The sequence below is a fragment of the Hyperoodon ampullatus genome (assembly GCF_949752795.1).
Source record: "Hyperoodon ampullatus genome assembly, chromosome: 1".
Taxonomy (NCBI): domain Eukaryota; kingdom Metazoa; phylum Chordata; class Mammalia; order Artiodactyla; family Ziphiidae; genus Hyperoodon; species Hyperoodon ampullatus.
Genome location: NC_136914.1, coordinates 27,590,364 through 27,603,780, shown reverse-complemented (window position 1 = coordinate 27,603,780; position 13,417 = coordinate 27,590,364). Strand labels below are relative to the sequence as shown.

General features: G+C 41.2%; 1 protein-coding gene across 2 annotated transcripts; it reads left to right on the top strand.

Annotated features, from left to right (window-relative positions):
- Window positions 1-5,852: 5,852 nt before the first annotated feature.
- On the top strand, window positions 5,853-8,585 carry LOC307061013 (HMG box transcription factor BBX-like; the record flags this gene model as incomplete). Of its 2 annotated transcripts, XM_079715946.1 has the most annotated exons (2): window positions 5,853-8,052; window positions 8,203-8,585. In XM_079715946.1, the coding sequence occupies 2 exons, from the start codon at window positions 5,853-5,855 to the stop codon at window positions 8,583-8,585; spliced, it is 2,583 nt and encodes an 860-aa protein (XP_079572072.1). The 2 variants fall into 2 exon arrangements, with proteins under 2 accessions (XP_079572072.1, XP_079572071.1); XM_079715945.1 differs by having other exon boundaries at window positions 5,853-8,585.
- Window positions 8,586-13,417: the final 4,832 nt, after the last annotated feature.

Sequence of the window (13,417 nt, the reverse complement as noted above, 5' to 3'; positions counted from 1 at the left end):
GGAGTGTTGAGGAAGGATTTGGGAACCAGTTCTTTACATATAGTACTGATAAGGTTGTAAATTTCAGGGAAATTTGTGAAGGAACATTTCAAAAGTTTATACATCCAGCAGTTCTACTTCTATAAATCTTTCCTAGAGATATGTGTACCTGTGTGCAAATTTATATTTACAAAGAAATATTTTCTGCTGCATTGTTGGCAATGACAAAAAATTAGAAGGAACCCAAATTCCCATCAATATGAGTGGTTAAATGACAGTAGAGCCATACTCTAGAATGCTCAGCTTCCAGTAACCAGAATAAGCTCAACCAATGTGCACTGATGTGAAAAATTTCCAAGATACATCTTAACCCCCTTGGTAGTATTCTTTTTTTTTTTTTTTAATTTAATTAATTTATTTTTGGCTGTGTTGGGTCTTCGTTTCTGTGCGTGGCTTTCTCTAGTTGCGGCGAGCGGGGGCCTCTCTTCATCACGGTGCGCGGGCCTCTCACGGTCGCGGCCTCTCTTGTTGCGGAGCACAAGCTCCAGACGCGCAGGCTCAGTAGTTGTGGCTCACGGGCCTAGTTGCTCCACGGCATGTGGGATCTTCCCAGACCAGGGCTCGAACCCGTGTCCCCTGCATTGGCAGGCGGATTCTCAACCACTGCGCCACCAGGGAAGCCCCGGTAGTATTCTTTATATCTTAAAATGTGCATACCTATGACACATAAATTCCATGTCTAATTTTCTGTCCTACAAACCTACGAAAAGCTACAGACTTCTGATCAATATCCCCCAAACTATTGTCAATTGTAAGAAGTATGTCCAAAAGAAAAAAAAAAGAATCAGAAATCTGTTCAAAACCAGCAGATTTTAAAGAACTAATTATCCCCTCACCCACCTCTGTTTTGCTAGAGCAACACTGGAAGACTGCAACTAGGAAAGAGAGCAAGCCTAACTCCCACCTCAAATCTTGTCTCTCAACTACAGGGTATGATGAAGTCATTTAAAAAATATATTTAAAGGAGACTGAACCCTTAGGTGAAAGACCCCAAGAAGTTATTTCCCTAAAATAGACAGTAAATAAGGAATTTGGAATGAGTTGCAGTGGAAAGATGTGAAATGTCTTTCTTTGGGTCTTCTTAAAATGATAACATTCCCACATATGTCTGCAGTGTTTTAAATATTTTACATTTATGTAGTAAACATTGAAAGACAGAAAGACAGAGGTTATTTCCAACTAGATGTTATCCTTTCCCCCCAATGGAACTATGCTTTCCTTTCTAGACACATGAGCTCTCCTTTTTCGAGTCTGAGATTGGAAGTTCTCATGGTTGAATTGTTAACACATTTATCTTTATTTGGGTTGAGTTTGATCCAGCTACTCTGAAGACTATGGTTTCTTCACTAAAAATTGCTTCAGTTGTAGATTTATCACCTGGTTGGCAAACACTGGCTAACTTCAGGCACAAGAACATTACTCTGAACCTGGGTGTGGTTAGTGAGATAGAAACCAACATTATTTTTTCCTTCATGATATGAAATATACTCTATCTTTACTCCCAGGGTTTTGTCCAAAAAACTCATAAAACATAAATTGACTCTGCCATTCAGACTCCCATGTTCTCCTCCAATGGACACAGCAAAGTCTAAGTTCAATTACACCAAGACTGATGCCAAATTTCAAAAAACGAGAGCACCCTCCATTTCTGCTAGTGCCAGGTGTGTTGTTCCAGGTGCACAGAAGTATCTTAAAAAGTCTTAGTAAATCTCATTCTACAATAAATAATTACTCAACAAGTTCTCTCTGGACCAGGGTATACTAAGCCAGTGTCTGCTTTGTATTGCAGGTGAAGAAGTTTGTGGTCTTTCATGGAGCTTCCGTTTACCAACCTGGAAATGGCATTCATTTTATTGGCTTTTGTTATCTTTTCCCTCTTTACTGTGGCTTCCATCTACACTGACCCGGATGAGAGGAATGAAGGTAAACAGAGAGAGCTCTTCATAAGAGTCCCCGTTTCCTTTCCCCACCCAATCATCTTTCTCTATGGTTTGATTTGGTTTAGTTTCTATTCTGTATGTGAGAATGAGTTTGTTTTGGGGTGTGCTGTGTGTGTGTGTGTGTGTGTGTGTGTATGAGAGAAAGCAGACAGAGAGACAGAGAAGGAGAGTTTTATTAAATAGCCTGAAATATCTACTGTGGCATTTTACCATTATTTATTAAGAGAGGTTTGGAAATGGAAATGATTATTCACATGACTTTTAATCCCAGAATTTTGCAGGTCTTATGCTCTGAATTTTATATATATATATATATATATATATATATATATATGTATATGTATATATATAATTTTTCTTTCACCATCCTCCCATCACTGCCCCTCATCCCTGTCCCCCATCAGAAACTTAAAATGTGCAAAAAGCACAATATCTTTCAAAGTCATTAAAGGTAATTTTCACAGGCTAAATGCAAGTTCACAAGAAACAAATTCCATTATTGTATACATATATGGTGTGTGGAGGTGTGCATTTTTGTTCAACTATAAATAAGAAGGAAAAGAATTAAAGGTTTTTTCCTAATGAGCTCTTGTCAAAGCCCAAACTTTCAAAAAAAATGTAGAAGCGTTTAAAAAACTCAACACCACATGTTTGCTTATTGCCAATCATAACAATTATTAGCAATAATATGTAATTTAAATGGCAGTTCTTGGTATTTCACTGTAGTTCAGGTCCTACCAAATTTCACACAAAATTAATGGTGACTGACCATTTTTGAGGGCAAAAATTATATATATATATATATATATATATATATATATATATATATATGTATGGCATATGCTAAGGAAATAATATATGTTTGTAGAGAATAAGATAAAATCATAAAAAGAAAACTGTGCTTCCTAAAATTGTGATACCTCTCCATCAATTTCTGGCTGTGAAAGAAGTGCTCTCTGTAAAAGACAATAGTATTCTCCATCTTATAAACATACTACATTTACAGAAGTAGAAAACAAGAAGCCACAGTAAACAGACATTCCAATTCGTGCTGACATGAAGATTGGGAAGCATAACTGGAGTCCGTAAAGTCTTTTTCATGCTCCATATTGTTTTAGTTTAAAATGGGTTTGGCTGAAAGAAAGAGTAAGAGCAAAATTGCAGTTACTTTAACTAGATGATAATGTCTTTCTCTCACACATAAAGGAAGCCTGGGGGTAGGAAGTTCCCTCCTGACACGACTCCCTGGTGTCCTGGACCCAGGCCACACTGTCTTGGTTCCCTCCCATCTTCTATGGCAGCTCCCATGTCCGGCACTGACCCAGCTGGCCCATCTTCCACTATCATCTATGCATGCCTGTCAGCAAGAAGAAGCAAGAGGGCACACCTCTGTCTTTTAAGAGCGCTCCCAGAACCTACACTCACCACTTCCCTTTGGCCAGAATTTAGTCCACGGACATACCCAAAGGAAAGCTGGGAAATGTAATAGTTATTCTGAGAGGCGTGTGCGGAGCAAAAACTTTGGGTTTTGTTCCTAAAGGAAGAGTGGTACAACCAGCAGTGTCTGCCAGACACGTAGACTCCTAACCATGCATTCACTACGGGGCTGGTAGTCATGAAATCGGGGAATATTTGAGCTAGAAGGAATGTTAAGAGAGCATCTGATTTACTGATGCTTAACCAGAACTGAATATCAGAAAGGCACCTCATACTTGGGGCCCATCACAAACCCAGCAAATACGCATTTCTGGGTGTCCCACCTGGCCACGTGTCTTTAAACAAGACCCCCTACCCACCCCGCCCCCATTTTTCTAGCTTTCTTCTCTGGTTAAGAAGCATTGACCAACTGTTCATATTTCAGATGTGACCACAGAGACCAACAAATATTTAGTGAGCTTCTCAGGTGCTCAGTTAATTAGCAGAAGAGCCAAAACTAGAGCACAGACTCCCCGTTGCAAGTTCCTGCCCCCTCTCTGCACTCCCATGACTCCCCAGTTATGATCCATGGACACAGAGAGCCAGAAGACTGGGCCAGTCATAGAAATTTACCTTTCCTTTACACTTCTGTATTCCGTTTTTCATAAGTTCCTTTTTCTTCTGCTCTATTCCTCCTATATCTGAGGTCTACTTTCCAAGCTAAAGCAATTCCTCCATTTGAATACTGTTCACTGACAGAACTAGACCCAGCTGCCCAAGAATTCTCATCGAAGAACACCCTTGCTTCCCTTCGTGACCACCAGGTCGGTGCCAAGCACAATTTTGCATGAAAGTACAAAATGTATACACTTTCCTAAATGTGGTAAGACCCAGGAGTAAAACCTACCTTCATTAAAATTGCAGGGCTATTTTAATATCCTTTCTGGCACAAGCAGAGAATTGCAGGGGCCACAAAAATAAACTTAAGAGAGGCAGATTTAATTTCACATGTTTATTTAAAATCTAATAGACTCAGCTATGGGTAATGAAGAATCTAAATCTGAATGGGACTCAGCTCCTATGTCAGGGAGCTGATTGTCTCGTGGAGGCTTCAGTTGTATAACCAGAGCAGACCCAGTGAATGGGCTACCAGAGTTTTCAACTAAGGAGGATGGGGTCAGAACGGAAGCTCTTTCTTTGGGGTATTGCGGTGGGCTTCACGGAAGAGGTGGCCACCCTGATGCGGGTGATATTGACAGAGTAGGGTGGGTGGGGTGCATTCCAACTAAGAAAACAGCTTAAGGAAAATTACCTGACCGCAAAAAATTAAATGTATAAGAGGAAAAATCAACTATAGTTTGGAATGTACCTTAAGTCCAACAAGGAATTGAACAGAACTGATCATTGGCCAGTATCTTCTCAAGTCCTTCAGAGGTCAGAAGACGAACAAAGCATTTTAACAGGGCGTCTCTTAAACGTAAGAGATGGGTGCCTCTGACCTCAGCCTCCCACGTGAGAGCAAAGGCTCTCAAGCTCTAACTTGCACATAAGTCACCTAGAGATTTTATGAAAAAGTAGACTACTGTTCAGTAGGTCTGGGTGGGACCTGAGATTCTGCATTTCTAAGAAGCTTCCAGGTGACGACCATGGTCTAGAAGACGAGCCCAGACACAGATGTGACACTTGCAGGCCCCAGGGGACCAAGCTCATCTGTGTGCAGCAGGGGAGGCGGGAGCTTGGCTACGTGGCTGGGCGTCCACGTTCCGTCCCGTAAGCAAGGCCCTACAGGACACGGGGCAGACCCAGAGCTGGAGGGCAGGGCCTCAGCCTCCAGCACAGCGCAGTCTTGCCTCAGGTCCTAACGTGTCAGGAGTGGGTGGATTAAGGTTTAAGAAAATATTTTATATGTTTAGAAGAGTTGAGAGTCATTCTTATTTTTTTAGGGAAGAAATTGTATTTAATTAGATTAATTAATTAATCATTTTTAGTTGAAGTATAGTTGATTTACAATGTTGTGTTAGTTTTAGGTGTACAGCACAGTGATTCATATATATATATTCTTCTTCAGATTCTTTTCCATTATAGGTTATTACCAAATATTGAGTATAGTTCCCTGTGCCATAGAGTAGGTCCTTATTGGTTATGAGAGTCACTCTTTAAAAATCAGAATATTGGAGTGTGCAGTGAAGCGGAGGCAGAGCGGCTCCGCGAGCTCCTCTCTCTCCACTTTCCCATAGAGAACCCCTGACTGGCCGCTGAGGGCGAGCCACACACACGCCCTCGCGCCCGGCGAACCCGCGAAGTCAGTATCATATGACACAGGCTTTGCCGCAGTTCATCTTCCTCCCTGTGTACTTTCCGTTTGCCTTCCTGGAATTCTGCTGCATCACAGAAGCTGGAAGTTCTGATGTTCCATTGAAATCACGATGGAAAGTCTTGACTTGACCGGTCAGAGCAATGAAAGGCGGTAATAGAAATAAAGATTATTCCGCAGAAGGAGAAGGAGCTGGAAAAGGACCAAAACGAAAGTGCCTTCAGTGGCATCCATTGCTAGCAAAGCAACTTCTTGACTTTTCAGAAGAGGAAGAAGAGGAAGACGAAGAGGAGGATATTGATAAGGTTCAACTTCTTGGGGCCGCTGGTCTAGAGCAAGATGGTGAAACTGAAGATGATGAATCACCAGAACAGCGAGCCCGGAGACCAATGAATGCATTTCTCTTATTTTGCAAACGTCATCGCTCTCTTGTACGTCAGGAACACCCCAGGCTTGATAACCGAGGTGCTACCAAGATACTAGCTGATTGGTGGGCTGTTCTCGATCCAAAGGAAAAGCAGAAATACACAGACATGGCCAAGGAGTATAAACATGCATTTATGAAAGCAAATCCTGGCTACAAATGGTGTGCTACCACAAACAAGCCTGTGAAATCCCCAACATCCACTGTCAATCCACGGGAGAAACTATGGGCCTTCCCATCTGACTCTTCAAGAGCCTTGCCAAGCCCCAAGAAAACAAAGCCTGAAGAAATGCCTCAGCTTAACTTTGGGATGGCTGATCCTACTCAAATGGGAGGCCTGAGCATGCTGCTTTTAGCTGCAGAACATGTTCTTGGGACACCAGAGATATCCTCTGGCACTTGCAGGCCTGATGTTTCAGAATCCTCTGAATTGTGTCAGAAGTCACCATTATTTCAGTTTGCCGAGATATCTTCAGGTACCTCCCACCCTGATGTTCCGTCAAAACAATGTCAAGCATCAGCCTTGTTTCAGTTTGCAGAGATTTGTTCGAAGACTTCACAGTTGGGCGGTGCTGAACCTGTAAAACGCTGTGGAAAGTCTGCCCTCTTTCAACTGGCAGAGATGTGCCTGGCATCAGAGGGGGTGAAAATGGAAGAATCAAAGCTAATAAAAGCCAAAGAATCAGATGGCGGAAGAATTCAAGAATTGGAGAAGGGCAAGGAAGAAAGAGAAATGAAAATGGAGAAAATCGATGAAGCCAGGTTCCAGAAAGAAGCAGAATTTGAAAAATCAGCTAAGGAAAATGTAAGAGATTCTAAGGAATTACGAAATTTTGAGGAGCTGCGAATGGATGATATAATGGGTATAGAAATGGAAGCTCCTAAAGCAATTAAAAAGGAAGAATTAGAAGACGATCAAAAATGTAGTCACTTCCCTGATTTTTCTTACTCTGGCAGTAGCAAGATAATAATAAGCGATGTTCCCAGTAGAAAGGATCCCATGTGCCATCCTCATGGCATTAGGATCATCGAGGATCCCACAGCATTAAGCAAACCAGACAAGCTAAAAAAGAAAAAGAAGAAAAACAAAATGGATCGACATGGAAATGATAAATCCACACCCAAGCAGACTTGCCAAAAGAGGCAGTCCTCGGAATCTGATATCGAGAGTGTCATGTACACCATTGAAGCTGTTGCAAAGGGAGACTGGGGCATCGAGAAGCTTGGAGATACCCCTCGCAAGAAGGTCCATACATCCTCGAGTGGCAAGGGAAGCATTTTGGATGCCAAGCCACCAAAGAAGAGAGTGAAATCAAGAGAGAAGAAAATGTCAAAGGAGAAATCCTCAGACACCAGCCAAGAGTCAAGACCTCAAGATTTTATCAGTATTTCTGCCAGCAAGAACATTTCTGGTGAGGTACCAGAGGGTATAAAAGCAGAACCTTTGACCCCTACGGAGGCTGCATTACCACCCAGTCTATCGGGACAGGCCAAGCCTGAGGACAGTGAGTGTCACAGAAAAATAGAGACTTGTGGCTCCCGGAAATCTGAGAGGTCTTGCAAAGGTGCTCTTTATAAAACCCTGGTGTCTGAGGGTATGCTCATGTCTCTGCGAGCTAATGTTGGCAGAGGGAAACGAAGGTCAGGAAAAGGAAAGTCCTCTGATCATGAAGAGTGTTGGCATGAAGAAAGCTGGACGTTTCACCAGAGTGGGACCAGTGGAAGCAAGAAGTTCAAGAAGACAAAGGCAAAGGAAGACTCTCTCCTTGGCTCAGCAAAGCTGTGTGAAGAATTTGAAAAGAAATTCCACAGCCTCCCTCAGTATAGTCCTGTTACATTTGACGAGAAATGTGTACCTGTCCCAAGAAAAAAGAAGAAGACTGGACATATGTCCTCAGAACCGACCCAAACCAGCAAAGGTCCTTTCCAGTCTGAGAAAAAGAACTTATTCCACAAAATTGTCAGCAAATACAAGCACAAAAAGGAGAAGCCTAATGGTCCGGAAAAAGGAAGTGGGGATAAATGGTCAAACAAGCAACTCTTCTTGGCTGCCATTCACCCTACAGAAGCCATATTTTCAGAAGACAGAAACACCACAGAGCCTGCTTATAAGGTTAAAAATGCCCCATCCATTCCCAACACTCCAGAGCCAACAACAGCGCAAGAACCCTTGGTGGGCAGTCAAAAGAGAAAAGCAAGGAAAACCAAGATCACACACCTTGTCAGGACAGCAGATGGCCGGGTATCACCAGCAGGAGGTACTTTGGATGACAAACCAAAGGAACAACTGCAGAGGAGTCTCGTTAAGGTGACCGAGACAGGCTGCAATGACGAATGCTCACACAACCAAGAGGCCACGGAGACGCGGAGCAGCACCCCGGAGATGCCCGCCGTGTCTGCGTTCTTCAGCCTCGCTGCGCTGGCCGGAGTGGCTGCCGTGGAAAATGCATAGAAGTCAGAGATCCACTCCGCTCACCCATGACGGACAGCCAAAAGAAATGCCCCAGACTCCTGTACTTATTTCTTGCGCTGACCAGTGAAGCGCCCTTTAATTGTAAAACATTGTGCTTTACCTACTACCCTAGCCTTGTCTTTATTGAGAGATGCTAGTGAGTCCATGTGGTGGAAACTAGAGACAGCAAACAAGTGCTTGTTGCCCTACACGGCCCAGATTCACTTGAAGCAGAAGTTGGCACCCTGGGCCAGTTTGTTCTTTCAGAACCCAGAGTCTTTGAGGGTGATGTTGTCTGTCTGATAATGAGCAGAAATGGGATGATCCTAGAGCTTTGCTTTCTATTGAAGGCTTTTGATGGTAATAGGTGGTAACTTGGTAAAAGGCTGCCTTTACTGTAGCTCATCCAGCATCTCTTTTACCAACCAGAGAGTGTGAAACTAGTTTCATATATTACCTAGTTATTCTTTCCAAACAAAAACAAAAAACAAAAAAACAAAAACTGACACACTGCACTAGTTATTATTAGATATTCTTAGTCTTTTTTGTACATGGAGGTTTATGTTCTAAGATGGTTTATATAATAGGTTATACCTACATTTATATTGTAGAATAATATTAAAAAGCCTCTTCCAGAGACTCCCAAACAGCACGGGCAGGCAGATGTACCAGTGTTAGCGGTGTATGCTCGGCCTTGTGGTCCATCTATTCTGCACTTTTATATTTGCCACCAGAGTGGTAGTTTGCTGGCCAAAAGAGAAAGGGAGAGATGAAGAAAAATTACAGTTCTTACAAGCAGAATTTGTTTCTTAGCCTTGAGTGACCAAGAAGAATTTGCTTGGGTCCAATTGTGGCGAATATTTTCCCAGACAGGGGAAGAGTCCAGCAGATTACAGATTACTGATGTTTTCATGCCTTGAGGATTCTTTTATTTTTACACAAGGGTCTGAGTGACCAATGGATCGTTCATACAGACAAAAAAAGAAACATAGTATTCAGAAGTGACCTTAGTATTACTTCACTATTGAGAACACATTGAAGACACACTCACTTTGTGTGGTCTTTGAGCTACAGCCCTTTTACATGCATCCCAGACAGACTGGACGGGTAGCAATTGCTATGCACAGCCTAATTGGCACTGCAGGTTTTTAGAGCCATTTTGAGTTTTTGTGGTTACGGAGGTATTGATGAGGGAGGTGTGCCTGACCAGAGTGGGACTCGCAGTTATAGATCCACCTGCAAGTTTCCTGTTTCCTTTTCATGTTTTGTTGCTTTTGAACATAAAACCAACTATACATATTCCAGTGCAACAGGATTAACTGGCTTAGAACATTCAACATATTGACTCCACCACCTGACGTTCACAGTATCTTGTTTCTTAGCAACAGATGCAAAGTGATAAATCAAAATTAGTCGGCGGCTACAGATTTTACAGGGTATTTGTTCCATAGCACAAAGTATTTCCCCACTCTTGCATCACAGCACAAACTACCAAATTTTAATTATTGGATTCCAGCAATAATTTTTACTGGTTTTCAAAGTGGAGGAATTTTGATAGTGTTAGTTCAAGGTGGAAACTTTTGAATTAGATCTCTAAATGGTGACAGTTTACAAGGTTTTATCTAGCTATCTTATTTATACTTGACTGAATTGTAATGATGATTTTTTTTCTAATCGTAATTTGACCTAATAGCCATACAAAAAAATGACTCTATTAGTACTGACTAGGTTTAGCTTTTCACGGTTGTAGATGTTACTTCAGTTTCGGTGCGGGAAAACATGTACAACATACTAACAGAATTGAAAAAGAACAGAGAGATTTGGGCTCTTTATTTTTTCAAAGCAGGTAAAGAGGGCATCAGGGCATTGGAACGGTGTCCTCAAAAATGCATATTCCTTGTGGGCATGGAGGAAGAAGGAATTAGTAAGCAAGGTTAATCAGAGGCAGAAGCTTAGCCCCATTCACACAGAAATAAATCAGGTGAGCAACCCCAGATTTTAGCATGATATTTTTACTATGATGCTGTTGTATTAATATTTTCTAAATTTCGAAACACAAAGTGAATGTTTGAAAATTGCTGGGTCCCAGTGTTGGTGGCTGTTGGAGTTTCTGGACCACTTGCTAGCAGTGATTTAAAACTTATAATTAGCTAAAATCCAAAAAAAAAATAAAATCAACAACAAAAATTGTTTGGTGCAGAACATGCACCTTGACAGTGGCACTAACTTGTTATTCTCTAGAACATGTTAGAATAGGTCTATTTTTGCCAGTGCCCTCTCCTCCAGTCCTCTGATTACGTTTCACTAGAGTTCCTTAACAGAGTGCTGTATATTCATGGGACCCTTTTTAAAAAGAAGCAAAACAAAAGATGACTTTTTTCTATGTGATTAATATATCTTACTTGATGTGCTTTTCCTAAACCTCAGTGGCTTTTCCCTTAGGCAGGGGTCGGGGTGGAGGGCAACCTACTGGATACGACTGTTTTCAGATACTTTAGAAAAAAAAAAACAACCCACCTTTTTGTAGACATGCTTAATTTTTAAGCGGTTAGGCACTGAGAGTAGCAGAAATCCTGCAAAGCTTTATAGTCTTTTCGACACTCACCTTGTCATTTCTCTGAGTAATGTCTTGATTTCAAAAATAGTGCTTTTCTCATGCCCTGAATCCACTGGAGAGGGGTGTTGGTATTTTCAGGTAACAACATTTGTGAGCACACATATTGCAGACCAACATGTAGTACCCTCCCCCATTTATCATTTTCATTTCACTTCTCTCATTCTTTTTTATTTTGGAAAATCCTATTGCTATGGTGTGTACCTTCATCTGCCAGCAAACACCATCTACACTAACATTTGTCCCACAAGCATCCTCAAGAGAAAAAGTTGTTGCACCTTATGTATATCTCAAGCAAACCAAAATATGATGCTCTTCTGCTTTTGTTTTATTCTAAATTGTTGTATCATATCTTTCTGAAACCATTCTGAATCTAGTTGAAATTCTCAATATTTATGCTTTTACCTTAATTTCTAGATTCAAACCTGTGTATAAATTTTTGAACAAAAGATTTATATCCTAGCCCTTCTGTGTGTTGCTGGAAGTGGATGATTTAGTCTCAGATGGAGACACAGTACTGTTCCAGTTTTCTTTAGCCTTTTATTTATTTAGTTATTCTGGGTATTTTCCTATGTAATTTTGAAGTGTGTAGAGTATATTATAGTTACTGAAGCTGCAGCTCTAAGAAGCTGAGTGAAAGAGAGAAAATACTGTAAGACGCCCTTCTTAAGTGTTTGTTTGTTTGGATAACTGTAATGAGGCCAGGAAAAGGCAAAAGGTCCCACAGCCACTTTGAAGACACAGGTTCTTATCCCCAAACTAGGTTAGGTCCCAGATTTTAGATCAAAATGGTGAATTCTTGAAAGCCCTCTTTTTTAAAAGGATATATCATACCATTGTAATTCTGACAGTCTTTTCCCCCCCGAAAATATATTTATTTAATTCCGTCAGATGAGCTTTCTACCAGTGCCCCCTCAAAGCCATGCTGAACTCATTCCCACGTTGTCACTGTTATTATAGTTCCTGCCATTCAAACTGCTGCAGAGAAAAAAAGGGATGGAACACTATGAACAAAAAGGAGCATCTGAACGGGTCTGGTTATTTAGAATCCAACTTGTGTAATCCCTGTCACTCTCTTATCAAGTCAGATGCTACTCTGCCTGAGTCATAGAAAATTTTGTTTGCACTCTGTAGTCCTTGGCTCCTCCTCTGGAAATGTTTGCACCTATGTAAAATCTCAAGCAGATTATAAATCAATACAGCACTAGGAGTAAGCTGAAAACTGAATGACATGTTTTGTTTATACAGTTCTGGGGAGGGATGGGGAATATCAAGTAACTCTGTTCCAAGTTTGGCATTTGGCATTAATGTGAAGCAGTGGGACCATGCTGCCTGCTAAAGTACTGTATGAATCCTAAGTGTTCTGGAGACCAGCAGCTGGAGGCTGGAGGCCAGCATCCATAGAGCAAAGGGGAAGCATCGCCGCTTCTTGGGGGAAAAGGAAGGAAGTCGTGCAAGGCCTGGAGTCCTCATTTGTAAAGGGAAAGTCGGGGTGTATGGGATGCTGTGAGAAGGTTCACCTTTGATTGCACTGCTCCACAGAGCCCTCAGATAAGGCCAATCCTAATGGGCTACCTCGGCTTTAACGGTTAATTTCAGTAAGTCCTGTTTCAAAGGTTTGTCTTTTTTTGCTTCTACCGTCAGTGCCACTGTTTTCCACTGCAGTGTTTTGACTTCCCAAACCACCTTCTCCAGAGAGAACAATGTATTGCTGAAAATGGGCAGTAGAAGCAAATGCTCTTATTACAGTTGACCTATAAAGTATTCAGAGTGACTGTTAGGTGGGAATTAAAATTTAGCTTTCCCCACATAGGATCTTGTTTTGCACCTTATAAAGAGTGTACTAATTGTTAATTAGGTGTTGCTTTTATTTATACAAGCATTCCCAAAGAATTAGATTTGGATTTTTTGTTTATTTGAGTTTGGGAATTTTTTATTTTACAGTTATCTTATTTAGATTGACTAACATCATACTTACAATAAAAAAAGAAACAGTGGTTCAGTTCATCTTACCAGATATGTCTGGTGATGTATTCAGAGTCTGATGGACTGCTTTGCTTTTATATAGTTTGGAAGTGATAGTGAAGTTGATTATACCCCGTATTAAATGACCTTGTCCTTTTCACTGGGGACATTATCTTACATTTTAGAAAAAGAAGCAGCAAAAGAGTGAACAACAAGACAAGTACATTTGATTCCCCTCATACACCTCCATCTG